Below are 21,948 nucleotides of genomic sequence, written 5' to 3'. Positions count from 1 at the left end.
AGGAAGTTCTGAAGGAATACCTGAAGAAAATCTTTACAGTCTTGAGGAATTTCTGAATTTATCTCCATCTGGAAGATTTCTGAAGGAATTCGTGGAGAAAATTTCGAAAGAGGAATGCCAAATAAATTCTTTAAGAAATTCAAGCATATCGGTAGTTCTTCAGGAGTTCTTTTGAAAATCATTCTAGGAATTCGTACGGAGATATCCGAAAATTCGTCCTAGAATTTTGGAAGGAAATGGTGGAAGAAATTCCTAAAGAACTACTAGATGAATTTCCGAGGGAATGGAATGTCCTAACTTCCTAAATGTGCTAAATTCCAGTGGAATTGTTAAAATAATGTTCGAAAGAATTTTGTAGAAATTTTTAAAAGTTGGTATGTATGTATGTAGTTATCTACCATCCTGACTTGAGCCTTACTCTGCATACAACTCCATCCAATATTACAGTCGAATTTAATTACCAATCTGCTTTTAATGCACTTCACACAGCAGGCAAAAATCGAAGGTGGTGGGCCCGTAAGCAGAGACACTTGCGCGAAGCCCGCGGAATAGAAAGAATCTCCTTTCAACAGTGTAATCCAACAGACTAATAAATAGATTCGCAATCTTTTTTTAGCTTTCCAAGAGATGGCTTTTTAGGAAGGGCGCGTCAAATCCATTACAACTGTGGGGAAGTGTACCCATCTACATGGGTAGACATTTTTAAAGGTATTCCAAAAAGAATTTCTGAAGGAATTCGTGATGATATTGTCAGAATTAATATTAGGAGAGTTTTTGAAGAATCTCCAAAAAAATGGGTTCATTTGTGGAGGGTTTTTAATGGAATTCCTGGAGAAATTCCCGAACGAATTCCTGACGGAATTTTTGAAGGTATACTAGAATGAGTTTCTTGATGACTTACCGAAAAAATTCCTGAATGTATTTCGTAAAGAATTATTTAAGGTATTTACAAAAAAAGGTATTTACAAATTTTCGAAGCAACTCCTGCAGTAAGTTCCCAAGGAATTCTTGAGAATGTTCGAATATCTGCACTCACGATATTTTGGGAGTTTTTCTTGGCATGTAGTTTTGCTTCTAGAGTTAGAACTGAGTTTGGTTTACTACTGTTCGGATTTTTAAAAGAAACTCCTGGAGAAAATAAAAATTTCTATATAAATTCCAATACCCGTTTGGAAAATCCATTTAAAATTCCTTTGTTAATTACTTTAAGAATTTCTTCGAATATTCCTTCAGAAACTCTTTTAAAAACCCTGTTCGAAAATCTTTTCAGGTTCTTTTTCGGTTATTCCTTCAACAATTGAGTCGGCAATTCCTCCAGGAATTTCTTCGAAAATCTGTTTAGAAAAGCCACCAGGAATTAATTTGGACCTTCATCCAGGGATTTCTTCAGAAATTCCTCCAGAAAGGCATTTGTAATATTTTCAGAAATTTTTCTGGAACTTCCTCTAGGGAGTCTTTAAAAAATTCCTTCAGTAAACCATACAAAATTACTGCAGGAATAATTCCGGAAAGAATTCGAATTTGGAGAATTTTCTAATGGAATTTTCGAAGAAATTTCTAAAGGTATTTGAGTATTAAACTTATTTTCAATAAAAAAAACACTTTAACAACGGTTAAAAAAATGAAGCAATTTACAAACAAAATTTTCTAAGATTTTCCAATAGAATTTCTGAAGAGATTCCTGAAAGAATTCTTCAAGTAATAAAAAAGTAAATTTTCGAAGGTCTACAGGAATTTCTGGAAGAGTTGCTAAAGGCATATCTGGAGGAATGTCCGAAGGGATTCCTATAAGAAATTCGCAAAGAAGTCCTGAAGAAAGTTCTAAATAAATTCCAGAATTTTCGAAAGAATACCAAAAATATCTTCCTAGATTTTCCGAAGAATTCCTCAAATTTCTGGACGATTTTCTATTAGAAATTCCTGAAGAAATTTTAAAAAAATCCTAAATCAAATTACGAAGGTTTTCTTCTAAATGGAGTTTCGAATGTATACCTAAAACAGTGTCCGTAGATATTTTTATAGAACTTCTTGAAGGATTTTTAAGGAATTCTTAAAGAAATTTTCAAAAGAATCCTTAAAAATAGTTTCGAATGAATTACTTCCTAAAAGACTCCGTAGGGGAAAAGTGGGTAAAACCGACACCTTAAGCAACTTTACAGTTCCCCAATCTATGAAGCAATTTTTTGGACTAGAAATTTTATACAAGCATATTTCGACTCTTCATGCATCAGTCCATGAGGTCTCAGGACAATATTTCTTGATAGAATTTGATTTATAATGAAAACGCGAACAGTTCATCTTCCAGCCTAAATAGCTGGGGTGCGGGTAAGATCCACACCACATGAGGGTAAAACCGACACGTCAAGTCGTCATGGAATCGAACATCAGAACAATTCTAAATGATGTTACAACATAATTGAAAATGTTTAACAACATTCATTTTGATATTTGTGTATGAAATTCATGTTTAGGTGTCACTCATAAACGATGGTTGAACAAAATTTTATATATTTAAAGTCATCCCCACATATCATATTTTTTTTAGTTTCTTTAGTGGGTCGGGTGAAAAAATATATAGAGTATAAGAATGTGAGTAACAAATTTACTAACTACTGTGAATATTAACCTTCAATTAAATTTCACTTATTTTAAAAAGCTGTTCATAATGGCGATTTAAAATAAATGCGTATGTTGCAGTTATGGCAAGAAATGAAAATGACTAGTTCCGTAGGTGACAAGCTACATGTTTACAGGGGTGAAAATGGATCACGAAAGAACAACACTAGAGAACGGATTAAATATATCTAAGGAAAAAATAATCCTAAAAATACGGTTCTTCTTTAAGCGCTATTGTTATCCGATCTGCAGGATTTCCTTGATGACTCAATATTACCCCCTAAACCTATTGTCACGCCCAATGATGATATGGTATGTAATCAGTCTATGATTAAGTTATATTCCCCGGCGCCTCGTTTTTCAATAATTGAATTATATTATGCGAATTATGAGTATAATAAAACAGAGGTATTTCGTGATTTGATGGCAGGTGTCGAATTTACCCCAACTGATAACATAATAATGATGAGATACATGTTGATGTTCATTATTAGAAAAGTTAACTATTTTTCCACAACATACACAAAATGATGTTCAATTATGGATCAGAGATGGATAAAATACTGAAAATCAACAAATTATTGTCGTAAAAGCTTATACACCGATGCCAAAATTTTACATAACTCATCTCCTCAATGGTAGTCAATGCTAATTGTCTGTTTATTATGACGCTTACACCTCTCCGCCAGTTACAAAATGACTAGAAATACAAGAAATCAAACGTTTATTCAAAGCGAGTCGAAATTCTGTCCGATAATCACTTGAAATCAGAGATTTGAAGTGGTGTCGGTTTTACCCGCAGTGTCGGTTTTACCCACGATTCCCCTAAAGGAATTTCCGAAGCAATTCCTAAAGTAGAAGGAAATTCATTGAGGAACTTTTGAAGAAATTTCGGAAAGAATTTTCAAGGTAATTCTTGGTGGAAGTTCTGAAGGAATTCATTAATGAAATTTTAAATTAATTCTTAGAATTCCTTTCTCGAATTTTCTGAGGAATATCTTGAGGAATTTCCACACGAATTTCTGGATTTATATCCGAAGTACTTGTGCTGTGATGCGGAAATGTCCTAGTGGATGATGTAATGTACACTTTTGCTGTGGAGATTCAAGCTATAGCTATTAGGATGTTGCCCCCAGTCTGAAGTCTGACTGTAACTAGCAATCCTATCGCACCTATCCATCAAGGAAACCCATCCTCGTCCTGTCCGGCTCTGCCAGCGTCATTTCCGCACTCCAGAGCGACGAGCCTAAGCACCCCTGGATACAAAGCATCTTAGCGAACATGCTCCAGAACACGACCCTCGCTTGGGTTCCGGGGCACTGCGGAGTGCCTGGAAATATCACGGCAGATCTCCTTGCCGGAGACGGATATCAGGACCAGCGTTTTAGGTCATCTGTCCCGTTTGGTGACGTTAAACCTGGATAAGGAAAGAAAGCTGTACGAGAAAACTGGGAAATTTCCTGGATTGTCACAAAATCCGGATACCTTCGGAAATTGAAGGGGACCACATCGGCATGGACAGAACCTCAAAGAACAGCAAATCATCTACCGGCTCCGAACCGGACACCCACGGCTCTCGCATAACTTTGACGGAAGCCCTTTTCATACAACCTGCGACGTCTGTGATGTTCGCAACACCGTGGAACATTATGTCTGTCGATGCCCCAAATATCAGGCTCTCAGGGATACCTACGGGATATCTGCTAGCATCAGGGATGCACTATCCGACAACGCTGCTAGCACCGCCGCCCTCATCTCTTTCTTAAAAGATGGGGGCCTATACAAACTAATTCAACGGCTTCACTGGGACCCGAGATCAATCTTGGGAGCGAGTTCCCACAACTCGAGGCTTTCGGGCATTCCATGGTTACCCCAAGGCTATAAGTCCCCACCCCTCCAGTGACCGGGCAGCCCAGGAACCCCAACCCGGGTTCTGAGTCCCTCGCAACATTACTTGTTATTACGGTCGGAAATATTGGAACATTTTCGGAATTTCACTTCTATTTCGAATTCGGATGGCCAGAGGGAATAAAAGGCTTGACCGCGACATTAGAGGCGAGTCCCCTGCCTCAAGCCATTTAAATTATCTCCGGAGAGCAGCGTACTCAACGTCACCTGCACCCTTTTACCTGGATTTTCCGTACTTCCTTTCCTGTAGTTGTATTATTTTAACTTTATTGTCTGTTATGTTACGTCACAGTTTCCTATTATCGACCACTTTTAGTCATTAACCACTTCTACTCAAATTTTAAAGTGTTAGTATTAAGTTTAAAACCCAGATTAATCCACCTAGCGGTGATGGTGCCTTTCTCGACCTTCGTAAAATGTGTGTGCTTGAAAAAAGATGAGCTAGTGGCTAGGAGTAAAAAAGACAAATTTCTTTGTCCGTTCTATGAAAATCAGATTATTTATGGCAAAGATATTGTAGATCCAGTTGAGAACCGAACATCATATTTTGTCCCATTTCCGGATGTCGCAACTGCATCGCGAGTGGTGCCCGACTATGGCACAGTTGCGCACTACTCGCGATGCAGTTGCAACATCCGGAAATGTGATTTCGCGGGACCTCGGTTCGGTTTTCAGCTTGATCTACAATATGCTAATAAGAATTTCGACATTTTTGTTTCCTTTTCCAATCCTTTTGACGTACATAACCCTGTTTTATTTCACCCAGTCATATATTTTAAGGATATCACTTTTGGATGTTAGTTGAACTGAAGCTCCGACTACACAAAAGAAAACGAAAATGTCATTCCCATCACGCGAGCGGAGGGCAATATTTGTTATGATATAAATCTCATGACCGTCTTTCTGCCAAACTCCCGTATGAAGTGGGAGAGACAGAGACATCATCTCAGTTCGTCGAGCTGAATCGATTGGTATATAACACTATGGGTCTCCAGGCCTTCTGTAAAAATTTGGTTTTTGGAGCGAACATACAGCCTTTTCGTATAAAAAGGCTAAAATGGTGTTTCGGCCATAACTTCCGATGCCGTAGTCCGATCTAGCCAATTTTCAATAGGAAACAATGGGACAGGATTCTGCATCGAATGCAACTTGTTGCGTGTGAATCGATCAAGGTTAGGTGTCCGAAAAATAGGTGACATTTTTTGTGATTTTTATGAAAAAAGGTATTTTGGTCATAACTTCCGATCCCATAGTCCGACCTGTCCAATTTTCGATAGGAAATAATGGGAAAGGAATGCGTCGAATGCAATTTGTTGCGAGCAAATCGGTTGAGAATAAGTGCCTGAAAAATGAGTGACATTTCTTACGCAATATTTTCGTATGAATTTGTATTTTGGCCATAACTCTCGATCCCATAGTCCGTTCTGGCCAATTTCAAATAGAAAATAATGGGACAGGATTCTGCGTCGAATGCAACTTGTTGCGAACAAATCGGTTGAGAATAAGTGTCCGTAAATGAGTGACGTTTTTTACGCGATTTTTTTGTATGAATTTGTATTTTGACCATAACTTTCGATCCCATAGTCCGATCTGGCCAATTTCAAATAGGAAACAATGAGACAGGATTCTGCGTCGAATGCAACTTGTTGCGAGCAAATCAGATGAGGATAAGTGCCCGAAAAATGAGTGACATTTTTACGCGATTTTTCGTATGATTTTGTGTTTTGGCCATAACTTTTGATCCCATAGTTCGATCTGGCCAATTTCAGATAGGAATCAATGGGACAGGATTCTGCGTCGAATGCAACTTGTTGCGAGCAAATCGGTTGAGAATAAGTGTCCGTAAATGAGTGACGTTTTTTACGCGATTTTTTGTATGAATTTGTATTTTGACCATAACTTTCGATCCCATAGTCCGATCTGGCCAATTTCAAATAGGAAACAATGAGACAGGATTCTGCGTCGAATGCAACTTGTTGCGAGCAAATCGGTTGAGGATGAGTGCCCGAAAAATGAGTGACATTTTTTACACGATTTTTTCGTATGATTTTGTATTTTGGCCATAACTTTTGATACCATAGTTCGATCTGGCCAATTTCAAATAGGCATCAATGGGACAGGATTCTGCGTCGAATGCAACTTGTTGCGAGCAAATCGGTTGAGGATAAGTTCCCGAAAAATGAGTGACATTTTTTACGCGATTTTTTCGTATGATTTTGTATTTTGGCCATAACTCTCGATCCCATAGTCCGATCTGGCCAATTTCAAATAGAAAATAATAGGACAGGATTCTGCGTCGAATGCAACTTGTTGCGAGCAAAGCGGTTGAGGATAAGTGCCCGAAAAATGAGTGACATTTTTTACGCGATTTTTTCGTAGGATTTTGTATTTTGGCCATAACTTTCGACCCCATAGTCCGATCTGGCCAATTTCAAATAGGAAACAATGGGACAGGATTCTGCGTCGAATGCAACTTGTTGCGAGCTAATCGGTTGAGGATAAGTGCCCGAAAAATGAGTGACATTTTTACTCGATTTTTCGTATGATTTTGTATTTTGGCCATAACTTTCGATCCCATAGTCCGATCTGGCCAATTTCAAATAGGAAACAATGGGACAGGATTCTGCGTCGAATGCAACTTGTTGCGAGCAAATCGGTTGAGGATAAGTGCCCGAAAAATGAGTGACATTTTGTTGAGTAGTTTTGCGCACACACACACACACATACACACACACATACACACACACACACACACACACACACACACACACACACACACACACACACACACACACACACACACAGACATCACCTCGATTCGTCGAACTGAGTCGATTGGTATATAACACTATGGGTCTCCGGGCCTTCTATAAAAAGTTTGTTTTTGGAGCGATCATATAGCCTTTACCGTATACGTAGTATACGAGAAAGGCAAAAATGTTAATATTAAGTTCGTTTGAACTAAAATTTGCCATTGGAAGATCCCACGGTTGGACCTGAGAGTGGCCATCCTGACCCCCCTCCCCTGGACCTGGCCTTGGTACTCTCGACGAGTGAAGAACTAAAAATTTTAAAATTCACAAGAATAAAGGAAAAAATGCAATTGTACAAAAACCCCTAAGATTCATAAAAAGCAAGATTTTTTTTTCAGCTCTAAATTCTTCACGCCGATTCACGCCGCCGCCGAAAATTGCTTCCGGCGTCACGCTGCTGACGCCGCCGCCGCCGGTGTAAAAATGGCCTTACGCCGCCGCCGTTCACAAATACTTCGGCGCACAGGTCTAGTATCTCGGAGACGAGCCAGCCTCGGGCTGAAAGTCTCTTTAATAAAGACACAAAAAAAAAGGTCTAGTCTCAATGGCCTGATTCCAAAACAGTAACGACCAGTCCGTCTGAGTGGCCAGCAATAATTCATTATTTATTCATTACAAATTAATAGTTTAATATTTAAAACATTATTGATCTATAGTTTTTGATGTTGCTAAACATTGGCATCGCTTCAAAATGTACTGTCAAGCGGAAGTGCGTAATGAGGCCTCTGTACTGTTACCGTCAATGTCGTTCAATGGAGTATCTGGCTGCTGATAAATTGTTTACGAATGTGTCTTACAAATGAACAATTTTCATCAACAAAGGGTTGAAATTCTCACAACTAAAATTATGAATGATAAAAATAGAAAATATGTTCTACAACACAAAGCATGAGCACAGCTCAAAATTGCATATTCTTAAAATTCTCATTTTTGAAAACTCTGAGCTTCACTTAAGGATCGTCTCCAAAAATTATATCTTCAGTTCACTTTCCAGATGACGGACATAGTATTTTGTATTCCATGTTTTGGGTAAATTGAATGTTATTAATGTTGTGGGAACTAACCATAGATCTAATTCATAATCAACACGAAATCAAGTGTAGCAAATATGCTACCATGGGCAGTGCACTGGATAGACCATAACTCTATTTCCGGTTCATAATAAAACATCAAACAATCCCAGAAGACACCGACTTGCCTCAAAGACTGCTTCATAGTCGCTGCTTTCTGTGCATGCTCCCATCATCAGCTCAGAATAACTTCCGGGCAGAACCGAAAGAAACATGTTGAAACCGGAAACCAGCTCCATTGGCTGTTGTTTTGCATTTCTACCCCCTCGAGTGTACCAAACAGATCGAATCCTGAAATATGAACACAACTTTGGCACCTCTGCCCTGCTCCGGCGTGCCATCCACAGAAAAAGGCGAAAGCAGATAATAAAGAAACAAACCTCACACTCTTCTTCTCCGCTTTTCCTACATGCAAACACCATCATCATACCTACCATTTTCGCCAGGGAGTATCAATTTTTGATTGCTTTGCTAATAAAATATTCAGAGCAATCAAGCTTTGGGAGCTTCCCGGTCCAGACCACCCACGTCGGTACACACTCGCACATAATAACACAACACGAGCCGTGAAAGTGGCTGAATAAATGCACGAGAGAATGTATCTTATTTTTGCGTGGAACTGGATATATTGGCGGAGAAGGGAAGTGTTGACGATCATGAACAGCCCGTGAGATAAAGTGGGTGAAGAAAAATGCGTGAATCGTGTCGCAGACGTTTGACTCAATCACTGTCACTGTCACTGTCACAATAACCAAAAGCATGGGGGTGGGAAGGTGTGGAAAAGCGTGCATGTATGTTCATTGGCTTTCAAGTAGGAAGTTCGCTCGCAAGGATTTTTGGGGAGACAGTTTTACTGTTGCTTGTCGGCCTCGTGCTTATTGTACGCGGAAAAACGAAGTTACTAGACGTTGATTTTGATTTCGTGTGAAATATGGGCTTCTTGATTTGATTGTGTGTCAGTCGTAGTTCAAACAAATGCTGTGCATGGAAGGAGAAATGGTGATTTGGCAATAAGATTGATCTAGCCATTTTTTAATAGCCAAAAACCTAGCCCTAAGTCTTCGTCGAATGCAACTTGGCGCACAAATTGGATAGTGTTATGTATCGAAAAATGTGTCCCATATTTTTTTGAACACACATACAGACATAACCTTAATAAGTCGAGCTTAATCAGTTGCAATATAATACTATTAGAAAGCCAGGACTTCTATCTAAAGTTTGTTGACCCTAACGCGAAAGTCAAAAATGAATTGTTCTAAACTTTTAGGAGAACTTTTTGGTTTAAAAAGTGAAACAGACTCATCCGTCAGAAGTTAAGTTATTTATACTTTTTAACGTTTCAAATATAAAAATATGCATTCAAAAGTTGAACGATTTCCAGAAATGTCGCTGTTGTTAGGTGAGTAGTTATTTGAAATAAGACGCTGAGTAATTCCAATTTCAATTAGTTAGAATCGAAAAGGAAGCCGATGCCACAGACATCCCATGTTGGCTTTTAGTCGCCATAGGTAAAAATCAATCCTCACGATTACACTCGAGCGCATTTCCAGCAACTGCTTTAAAGCCCCACTCGCATCACAAGAATCACATGTTATGGGAACAGGAAAGCTGGAAAAGCTACGAGATAAAGTAAATATATACAAGAAAATTGCTTCGTTTCGCTATCGCCTCTTGTTGTGCTTCTTGTCAAAATAGCTCTCCGTTGAGATTCCTTCCCACCAGACAGCCGCATTACCCTACCTTATTCGGATAGCCGTTGTAGCGGAGCAGCTTCTTGCAGCACTTGCCACGGCTTTCGAAGTAGATCTCCGACGGTGGCCTCGGGGGAGTTCGGCGCCCTATCACACAGCAACCGACGTTGGTTGGCGAGGCGGGCGGATACAGCAGAGCCGCCGGCAGCGGCGGATTTCCTTTGTCTATCGTTGCGATTGTGGCCATGGGCTTGAATTCCATTGTCCGGGGTGCGTTGCGTTGCTGCCTTCCTGCCTGAAATAGACGAGATAAGAAGAGGGAAAATCGGTTAGATTGCCGGGATAATGCGATTTCGATCGAAGACTATTGCTGTTGAATCCAGATTGGAGGCTTTGGAGAAGAAGTAGCGATATCTGCACGAATTGATGGTATTTTGAGTTGATCCTACCAGCTTTAAGCTGTTCAGCGTAAAACATGCACCGAGCAGTGATTCAAATTGTAATCTTATGTGTAGATTAGGCAAGTTGTATTGATCAATACATTCCCTCTTGAATTAAATTGTCTTTCTATAAGTTGAATTGAATTCTAGTGAATTGAGAGGAGGATTTTATATGAACAATTCTCGTACAAGTCTACTGAATTGCCTAGTTTACATAATCCGGCCAAATAATTGTTAAGGATTTTTAATCTGAAACTATACTGCCGCTACTCGCATATCAGTCCCATTTCGGTTTTCGTCACTTTTGAGTTAACACCGTGAATAGCATTTAATTTTATCATACTTCCACATAACATGATAAAAAATGAGACTTTGTTCGGGAGAAATGTGAAAAAATACCAAACCAACCTTGTCCCATATTGAATGTACCCGCATACCAGTCCCATTAAGAATTTACATAAGTGGATTGCTCAAAATTCAATTATTTTTCCATTGATTTGAATCGTTTTGCATTAACTCATTGAATGAGGAATGACTCTGCAAAATTTCAACCAGATCGCAAAATGTTTGAATTTATTAGATTTTTTTAAAGTTTTGCATGGAAAATGCGTTTTGAGACTTCATCAACTATTATCTCAGTATGCGAAAAACCAATATGGGACTGATATGAAAGTACCGGCAGTATAGCATTATTTTTCCAAAAATATAAGTGTCTAGTGCAGAGTACACGTAACGAAAAAACCTTATACGTTATGACAAAAACCTATTCGAAAATACTAATACACTTCATTATGCCACCTTATGAATGATCCCATACCAAAAAGTTAATAATATTCATAATGTGTCGGCCGAGACAGCCCTGTTGTATACCACTCTATATTATATGCTGTTTATGCCGTCTTGGTGTTGGTGACGAGCAAGCAGCCAAGCATCGTTCTCCCTCAGTCAGAGTCCAATAGTGATCCGAGTAAGGCGATACCTTCGCCGAGTGCAATAATACGCAATGGGTGATTTCCTGGCGCAGCAGCAGGCTAAACATTTGGCGACAGTGGCAGGTTTTACTGCTCATTTTTTGTTAGTATCAAGTTGAATAATGTTGAAAACTAATGAGCCTGATAAAAATACTGCGTCATGGAAATCACCCACTGCGCAATCTCAGAAGAAAAGGTAAATTCCTGAACCAAGAAGGATGTTTGTTTTTGCAGTGTTTACGTGGGGACCGGTGCTCCAAATTGGGAGAGATGCGGTTGCGTAAGTAAGTAAAACGGAGAAGATTCGAAATTGTTTGCGCGTCTTGAGTACCGCAATGGCGTGTTTGGCCAAAAAAAGATGAAATGATTGGCGAGTTTTGAGGACCGCAATGGAGGACTGCCAAGAAAAGATGAATTGTTTTGCGAGTTTTGAGGACCGCAATGGCGAGTTTGGAGGACCGCCAAGAAAAGATGAATTGTTTTGCGAGTTTTGAAGACCGCAATGGCGTGTTTGGAGGACCGCCAAGAAAAGTTAAAATGATTGGCGAGTTTTGAGGACCGCAATGGCGAGTTTGGAGGACCGCCAAGAAAAGATAAAATAATTGGCGAGTTTTGAGGACCGCAATGGCGAGTTTGGAGGACCGCCAAGAAAAGATGAATTGTTTCGGGTGTTTTGAGGACCGCAATGGCGAATTTGGAGGACCGCCAAGTAAAGATGAAATGTTTTGCGAGTTTTGAGGACCGCAATGTCGTGTTTGGAGGACCGCCAAGAAAAGTTGAAATGACTGGCGAGTTTTGACAGTCCGCAATGGCGTGTTTAGAAGATCGCCAAGAAAATGATTTGCGAGTTTTGAGGACCGCAATGGCGTGCTTGGAGGACCGCCAAGTAAAAATTGATTGATTTGCGAGTTTTGAGAACCGCAATGGCGTGTTTGGAGGACCACTAAGAAAAGATGAAATGATTGGCGAGTTTTGAGGACCGCAATTGCGAGTTTGGAGGACCGCCAAGAAAAGATGAATTGTTTTGCGAGTTTTGAGGACCGCAATGACGTGTTTGGAGGACCGCCAAGAAAAGTTGAAATGACTGGCGAGTTTTGAGGACCGCAATAACGTGTTTAGAGGACCGCCAAATAAAGATGGAATGATTTGCGAGTTTTGAGGACCGCAATGGCGTGTTTGGAGCACCGCCTAGTAAAAATGATTTTTTGTTGCGGGTTTGTAGAGCAGTGATTCGTACAGTACATTTTTGCGGCTATTATCATGTCACATTGTTTGTACCGGACAGCATGTTGCACAACATTCTCTTGTGACAATTATAGTGTTGTAGACACATGCCATTCATGGCAATGAATGTATTACCCGCGAGTCGTTCGTATCATGTGACAATATTCGTGCCGCCTGTGAATGTATCGCTATCTATTATGATGGTAGTGCAAAATGAATGTTCTGAGCAGTCATAAAAGCTATGATGCTTATAGAAAAAGTAAATTAATAAACAATTTATTTCGTTTGGCTGCTTTGGCTGCACACTTATTACGTAAAGGCTTATGGCGGGTGGGGTAACAACAAAAAATAATTTATAATGAAACAATTTTTCATAGGGGAGGGGGTTCAAACCCCGGAGAGTTCACTTTCGTACTGAGTGTATCGTCATTTTATATCCCGAGTAAGATTTCTCAAAACAATAAATCGTCAAACGATGAAACACTTCTTATATATTTAAAAGCTATTGCTACTCTGGAAAAAGAACGTTTTTACAGACGTAAAAATCGTTTAAATAATTTATTATTTCAACTATTCGAGCCAGATTTATTCTTAACCTGTTTTTGATTATCTAAGTAAAAAATGATATTTCTAGATATATTTCAAAAAAAAGCACTAAAAATCAATATAATAACAAAAATAAAATAGGCTCGTACGTATAATTGTGTGATAAGAAATCTTATTTTCTTGGTTGAACCACATTTTTTATTTCAAAATTTTGATTTTTATTGTTGAAAACCCAGGTTGGGGAAACTGAGGTAATATGCACCCTCGGGGCAAAACGACCCATTTGCCATTTTGAATACATTTTCAGCAGTTTTTCCAGAGTATTTACTACAGCGCATGTAGTTCGGATCTCGAACTAGCGATCCAGTAGTAAACATTAAATATTTTCATTCCTGGAACATCGCCGAATATGCCAAAAAGTCGTTTTGCCCCAGGGATGCATATTACCCCAGTTACCCCTAATTCCAATAGCGGTGATGATGCCTTTATCCAAACAATCGATGCATTCCAACTATAATTGCCTACCTTAAGGCGTTTACCGACGTTTGCTTTATACATAGATAAATGATTGAAACGTTTGATGATCAAAGTTACCCCAAATTGAAGAATCAAATAACTCCATTTTTTTTTAAACCAGTTTAAAATTATCAAATAATCAAGAACAATTGCCTAATACGTTATACATGTAGCAGTACTCGTTTTAAATATATGAGAAAAGCCACTTACGGAGGAAATATGTACAAAACAATTAAAAAAATTATCAATTTTCCGCCGGATCACGGCACTATAGATCGTGGTAACGGAATCAAGGATGTTATCGATCATTTAGTAATCTGCGTTTGATCATTTAGTAGTTTGTCAATAACTTATTCCAGAGGCTAAATTTCAAATTGTGTTGTATGGTGGACTTCTATTGCAAAGGTTTATCTACAACTCTAACTAACAGTTTGTTGTGTGAATTTCACTAATAATTTCACTAATACTAAAATTATTGAAATTTTATTATAATTTAGTATAAGTTACTGCTACTAGCGCTATAACTCCGTTATAAGTTAGATTCAAACATCAACCTATTAGGCAAAGTTGTAAAAAAAACCTTCGCACTAGAAGTCCACCATACAACACAATTTGAAATTTAGCCTCTGGAATGAGTTTTTGACAAACTACTAAATGATCGAACGCAGATTACTAAATGATCGATAACATCCTTGAACGGAATGATTGATGGAAGCATAATTCGAAACCTAATTGCAGTTCAGGATAGTGATCCGTTTATTGATAATATGGTAGGCACATACTGAAGTCGTAGTCAACGCTAGATGTTAGCTTAGAATTCTTAATGTGAGAACGAACGTCGTCAGCACAAACAACATACTTCTTGAAAAAATATCAGCATAAATACTTTCAAGGACACATGTTATGGTCATATTTCTTGGATTTTTTTTCAAATGGTCCTAATTGATTTTGAAAAAGATGCACGCCGAAAAAAGCTAATAAATCAATATCGATAATCCGTGAACGTGAATTTTAAAATAAACGTAAGAAACGGCTCAACGTAATCGATTTCTAGTGGTTTTTACTCGCGTGAGAGAAAAAAACATTTTGTATAAATTTTGCGTAAACCGTTCATCTTTCTTAAATCTTTCACTTGCTGTGTATATGCAAATCGAGTTTTCATAATATTGTAATTATTGTTCATTTCGGGTGGCCAATACCCGGAAAGTAGGAAATTAAACTTATAAATCCTAAAATCCGCGTAAAGAAAGCAAAAAAGTGAACTCAGCTATATTAACTGTACATATTATTTTCAAATATTTAGCTCCATTGGTGATGCATTCATCACCTTCAAAATTATATTCCATTAGTTTCATTTGTGACACATATTATGTCGCATAGAAAAATGTCACGGTAGCTCATGACTTTTTTTTCTGTCATGCTACAATAATTTGTGTTACATGACCGTCACACATGCAACACGTGATCATCAACAGATTTACAGTTCAAGACAGTACATTTTAATCCACTGTTGTAGAGTGTAGTAGAGTAGTAGAGTAGTAGTAGAGTAGAGATGAAATCATTTGCGTATTTTAAGAATTGCTGTGGCATGTTTGGAGAACCGCCAAGTAAAGATGAAAGAATTTGCGTGTTTTAGTATCGCAATGGCGTGTTTAGTGAACAGACAAGTTTAAATGACTTGCGTGTTTTGAAGACCGCCAAGCAAAGTAAAAATGATTAGCGTCGTCGAGTCAAGTACGAGATACTGAAGACGACCACACAGTTGTGGTCGAAATACGTATCTGCAAAGATATCGAAATAATTGGTGGAATTGAATGGAGTTACTTAACTCGTCTTAGACGGTTGATGATTAGCGTGTTTTAAGAACCATAATGACGTATTGGTAAGCTTGCTAAGTGAAGCTTGAATGATTTGCGTGTGAAAGAACTGAAATGTCGTGTTAGGTGGACCGCCAAGAAAAGTTGAGATTTTTTACGTGTTTTGAGAACCGTACTGGCGTGTTGGGAAGACCGCCAAGTAAAGTTGGAATGATATGCGAGTTATGATGACAGTCAGATAAATTGAATAGCTAAAGGTTTGCGAGTTGGAACACAGTTCAAAGCATGTCGTGGGTGATTTGAAAGGTCCGTTCATAGTTGAAATGGTTTGATAACGAAAAACACAATGGTGTTAAGCACTAGATGGTGTCAAAACATAAAGCACTAGAAAACACAAAGCAAGTTTCTGAGGAAACAACAATGGGGCGTATCATCCTATGTTTTAACCGAGGTTTTGACAAGGCAAGTAATTTGATCATGATAAAACAAAACACACACTACAACATAATGCATAATAATCTGCCAAATTCAGCTTATTGTAGCATGGTTCTACTGAACCACCGAATAAAAAAATGCGAATTAAAAAAAACTACAAAGGTACGTTGTAAGAAAGTAATATTGAAGTTGTGGATGCCGCAATGACGCTTTTGAAGAGCCTTGATTTCAAATTGCAAAATAAAGTAATGATTAGCAATTGTGATATCCCATCTATGGCTCTACATTTCAACTTTGTATTCTATAAGCAGTGGCAATACTACGTTTTTTGCTCACAAGGCTAACTGGAGACCCCAACTTGGTGCAGCTAATATCGAATGTCAGGAATAATATTGAATGCATCTCCAACCATGGTGATTAAATAATACCCAGATCCCTGCCCAGATCTCAATATTGGAGTCCTAATGTTTTGGAAAACTTGCTTGCAAATTTGAAGAAATGGATTATGCTTGAGTTTTAATTCATGCGAAATCCCGATGTTCCGCTTCAAAAGCGAATAGAATTAGTCGAGGTTCTTGTCTTATGAGAAGAACACTGCATTAACAGAGTAGAGCCTGAGCATGATAACCTTACATGTCGTAGTTGCTACTCCGTGTTTTACCAGAACAATCGCAATTACATAGAGAGCCAATGGCTAGGGCATGGGATTTGCACTGAGCACCTCAATGTGCTCAGTTCGACAGCTCTAGGGGGGTTAACAAACAGTGCTGGCCACGTCCTTTCGGACTACCGTAGATGCAAAGGAATTGATAAAAGATGCAGTCACTCGACACATTGTAAACCAAGAACACTTCAAGACCAAATTTTCAAAACGTCGTAAGTAACATTTTAACCTGTCATAAGACGAGTTTAAACAATCCCATTGAATTCCACCACTTAATTGTATCCTGACAGATACGTATTTCGACCTCAACAGTAAGGCCGTCTTCAGTGTCTTGTACTTGACTCGACTCGAGTACAAGACACTGAAGACGGCCTTACTGTTGAGGTCGAAATACGTATCTGTCAGGATACAATTAAGTGGTGGAATTCAATGGGATTGTTTAAACTCGTCTTATGACAGGTGAAAACATTCCACTAAAAAGCTCAAAATAATTTTCTTATCAAAATAACATTTTAAGCAAAAATGAGATTTTTCCACAGAATGATGCCTTTTGTGGTCCTTAATACGTACCACTCGAAAAAAATTATTACACTTATTAAAACTGCTCTAGACTTTAAAAAATAAAAATGACTGAATTAGCAAACTGCTAAAAAATTAACATTCGTTACATTAGTCGTTTGTCAGTGAAAGGACTGAAGTAACACACATAACGCTTTACGGTTTCGTCAAAAGTAAACATAACGTCGTAAGTCGCAAAATTTGACGCAACTTGATGATTTTTTCTTAAGTCAAACTAACTGTAAATCAGTATAGTTAGAAAAATGTTTATTTTGGGCAGTTCACCGTTCAAGTAGTCAGGTGTACTATAAACAACGGTCAATCCCAGCTTCTAGCTACATGGAAAATCAATTCGTAAAACAAGGTAAGTTTAATAATCCATAGTAATATATAGTGATTCATTTATTTTATTGGCATTATCGTAGTATCTGCATCCGGATCGTTTGCGAGCAAACAACATTTCACCCAACCAACATTTCACGCACTGTACAACGATGCTTCCGGTTCGCACCATCGAGCTTGAGCTGCACCTGCTACACCACATCATCTTATCATTGAGAAGAACTTTTATCGATTGCCCATCGCAATCTACGAACCGCTTTCTCTATATATCCGCGAATACATTCGAGTAGCATTCTTTTGCTAAAGGAAGCGGTGAGTCTAAGCATTATGAGTCATGACAATTGCATGTTTACAATAACATTTTATTTGTTTTTACAGGTTACATAACTAGATTCCTTTTACATAATGAACCAAATGGGCTGCACGATTCATTTATTAATACAGTGCCTGAACCGCTTTGCCCAACGTAATGATGCATCCAGTGATCGCCAACATTGGCCACTCAAAACTACTGTAACCGAGTCGACTAGGTTACAATTTGGAGAATCCGAATTCAACTCGAACACCCAGCGCAATCGCCGGAAAGCAATTGAGGAACCTGGATAGGGGAGGACAAGGCAAAAACGCCACCCGGGGCTAGAAGAGTACCCCTCAATTTTATTGCTATTATGCCTTTTTTCTCTCTAAATAACCCCGCACACTATTAAGCTATAGTTCAAAGAAAGACTTGAAATTGAAAAAATATTATAAAAATAATGAATCTGAAATACAGAAGAATTAGCAAAAGTTGGTGAAAACTTGGATTTTCTTATAAAACATCATCATTAAAAATAAAGTTTTTGAAAAGTTTTTTTAATGAAAATCTTGAGCAACTACACATAAATATCTTCAAAGAATATTTGAGGTCCATTTAAAATATGCGCAATGAAATGTTTGACCATGCTTAACAGATTTGAATAAATAATTTTAAATAGGGCATGACGAGCACCCCATTTTGAAACAATTAAATAATACACAAATACTAAAACTCTTTTGCACAACCTACAATACAATTATGATTCACTATGCGTTGAAGGGTGCCATTATTGCCCCGTAGTGTATTTGAACCAGTCAAAAACAGAATGTGACAGAATCCTAGTTAAGTCACATTTATCGGGATTATCGTTTGTTTTGAAACTCACATTCTATTCTAAATGTTAGATAAGATGCAACAAGAAAGAATTGTTATATGTATTGTAATATGCTTGCTGAGAAGGTATTAAGTATCATTCTTAGGGTCAGATCCTACAAATCATGCGTGTTACGATACGAGGAATATGTCTCGGATCCGCAGAAGAGTACATCATCGATAACACAATGACACAATCAAATCGCATCAGCATTTTTGACTCGAAAAAAATTTAACTTCACCTAATTTTATAAATTGTTTCGCTGTGGCCAATCGAGCAAGAAGCGCGTGCGGTCCGGTGTGCACGGAGATTAGCGATTGGTGGCCCAAGAACAAGCGACAGACAAACAGACATAACACTTGTGAAAATCCCATCGTTCACTAATTTACTGGTCAAATAATCACTATAGTTGACCAATCGATCATTCGTAGCGCGCACATCGGATTTGCTCGAGTTTAACGTTTACTCACTAACGCCATCTGGTTCGTGATTTGCCCAACTAAGTGAAAACAACAGATGCCGTTAGTGTGTGTAGGTCGATACATTTGATATGAGTGAATGTTCAATGTGTTATGTCTGTTTGTCTGTGGTACGACCATCATAGGTAGATAGATCGTTCGCTGATTGGAAAACTTTTTCACTCTAACTAACAAATGCCGTATGCTAATTTTCTTCTATAAAAATTCGTATTCCCGCAGTTCCTAAATGATGGCAACAGAGAAAAAAAGTTCTATTTATCAATAAGCTAACCCCAATGTCAGAAAGTACAATGAACGATTGTTCTACAATATTTGCTAGTCGCCATTACTGAGCGTGGAAAGATGGATTCTTGGGGAAAGTTGACCTTAATAAGCCAAAGAATCGACTGAGACAATAAAACGAGATATTCTCAATCCAGTTGACAACCGGAATTGGGGGATAGCGAACACGAGAAAGGCATCAATACCAATAGGAGGATTAATCAGGCGTTACATAAACATTGAAGTATATTATATTACAATGTTATGGTGTGGTAAAAAATGTAAAGTTGTACATTCTTTACAATTTTTCGGGACGAATTTTACACTTACCCCCTTTTTCCACTTCCCCAGTGTACAGTGTACAGTGCACTCAGTGTTCGTACCTTCCGTTAATTTAAAGAAATTATTGAGCAGTGATTCTCAGATAAATTACAGTTTTGATTGTTATTATATGTCACCACTACTCACATTTAAAGGTCTAAGTAACTTGGGTTTTCCACTTACCCCATTCCACTGAGGTTAGTGGAGAAACAACTCCTTATTTTCAAATCTAAATTCATAAGTTTCAAGCGACCAAAATGGTATAAATTAACACACAGTTGGTACAAAATTGACTGTTTTTGATAGCCCATAATGATTGATTACATTTAGATAAATTTATCTGATTTTACACTAATTTAAACAAGAACTATCGAATTTCCTTTTCCTTTTCCCCCAATAAACCTTAAATAATTTAAGGTTCTAATTTAATTTAATTTAATGTTCTAGTAGTGTCCAAAACAATTGGATTGTTAGAACATATGTATTGCTTTTTGCATTGAAACTTTTCGTTTCGTCACTGAAACCATTGACACTTGTCTTCAGCGACTGCTTCCGCGATAGAGCATTTGCACATTTCATTCACTCATACATCTACATTGCTGTCAAAATGTGCATCTGACAACTAAATTTTCAGCTAAAAGCTCTATTTTTTGACACCGGTGCACGCACACAACCAATCGACATCAGTTGTCAAAAAATCAGGAGTACCAACTTGACCACTATCTCCTTGTCGCCGAGTCTGGCGCTGAGTGCTCGGCGCGGAAACCCAAAGGTGGGAATAAAATTTTGGGGCTTATGCGCAATATCTTTCTGGACAGCGCAACTCGCTTGTTTGCTTAGTTATCAAATAAAAGAATGAAGAAAATCTAGGATTAGAAAATTAAACACTGCTACTGTGGTTTTATAAGGAGTATTCGAGGACCAATTCTAGTAAATAAGGAATCTGTATTGAGCGAAAAGTTAACATTAAAAACTGTGCCAAACAAATAAAGTAGGGGGAAAGACGGCTTTGGCAGGTTTTGTTCTATTATTGGCAGGGGGTATTTGTCGACCAAATTTTCTGAAATTTGGCCACAATATTCAATGATATACAAAGAATGATTAGGCCAAATTTGAGCCTAGTTAGTCATAAAAAACCCCCCTGCCAATAATAGAACAAAACCTGCCAAAGCCGTCATTCCCCCTATGTACTGAACAAAGAAAACCTGTTAGGAAAATTATTTTGAGCTTTTTAGTGGAATGTCTTCACTTGTCATAAGACGAGTTTGTACAATCCCATTTAATTCCACCACTTAATTGTACCTTGACAGATACGTTTTCGACTTCAGTGTCTCGTAGTCGAGTCAAGTACGAGACACTGAAGATGACCTTACTGTTGAGGTCGAAATACGTATCTGTCAAGGTACAGTTAAGTGGTGGAATTAAATGGGATTGTACAAACTCGTCTTATGACAAGTGATAGAAAACCTTCTGAGTAGTTATCTGAAAATTCTCGAATAGTCTAAATTAATTTCCCATACGTCACAAAACTCGTACAATAAACACAAATAACTTTTTTTTTATGGAATAGATATGAATAATTATAGTAGCATGACTTTTATTACTTTAACATGTTACATGCGATAAAAGCTAAAAATGTATAAAACAATCAAAAGTTTTTCCTTGACCTGGTGTAAAGGTAACTAACAGGTCTACGTATAGACGTATAGTAAATAAATTACAATACACTTTCCATTTCTGCTTTCAAGAAGAACTCTAATGAAACGATGAGCACAATATGTAATCCATTACATAGTTTCCAAAGTATGGGGTGGTGGGTGAGAAGTTCGCGAAGCACCACTTTGGAGACCTCACAACCTTAATGGAGCATAGGTCTCACAATTTACTGAGACACACTGTGTAAAATATGTGAAATAACTGGTTGCTCGTAATGTAATAAATAGTAGCTTCTCAATGCGTCTATCCATCTCTTTGTCCAGTACGTTGTAAATGTGTTGTGTTGCTCCATTCGCGGCAGGAACGTCCTTGAAAACAATCGGTTTGATGGACATGTTATCAGCTACAGCTGTAATTATGATCGAGTTTTTCATCAAAACTAGTTTCGTTT

The 21,948-nt window shown here is 38.1% G+C and overlaps 1 protein-coding gene and 1 long non-coding RNA gene across 3 annotated transcripts in view; one reads left to right on the top strand and one right to left on the bottom strand.

Annotated features, from left to right (window-relative positions):
• LOC134225026 (uncharacterized) overlaps positions 1-21,948 on the bottom strand; it is a 304,150-nt gene that overhangs the window by 152,067 nt on the left and 130,135 nt on the right. For both annotated transcript variants that reach the window (XM_062704768.1, XM_062704767.1), the window contains one exon: positions 10,148-10,393. In XM_062704768.1, the coding sequence (XP_062560752.1) occupies positions 10,148-10,360 (213 nt within the window). In that variant the 5' untranslated portion in view covers positions 10,361-10,393. The remainder of the gene's footprint in view (positions 1-10,147; positions 10,394-21,948) is intronic.
• Positions 17,425-18,422, top strand: LOC134220552 (uncharacterized). Its single transcript, XR_009981947.1, has 3 exons — positions 17,425-17,633; positions 17,695-17,923; positions 17,990-18,422. It is a non-coding gene; the product is annotated as an uncharacterized LOC134220552 (long non-coding RNA).

This window comes from Armigeres subalbatus, chromosome 3 (genome assembly GCF_024139115.2).
Source record: "Armigeres subalbatus isolate Guangzhou_Male chromosome 3, GZ_Asu_2, whole genome shotgun sequence".
In the NCBI taxonomy this organism is placed as follows: domain Eukaryota; kingdom Metazoa; phylum Arthropoda; class Insecta; order Diptera; family Culicidae; genus Armigeres; species Armigeres subalbatus.
The sequence above is the reverse complement of the archived record's forward strand: the minus strand, read 5'-3'. Positions and strand labels throughout refer to the sequence as shown.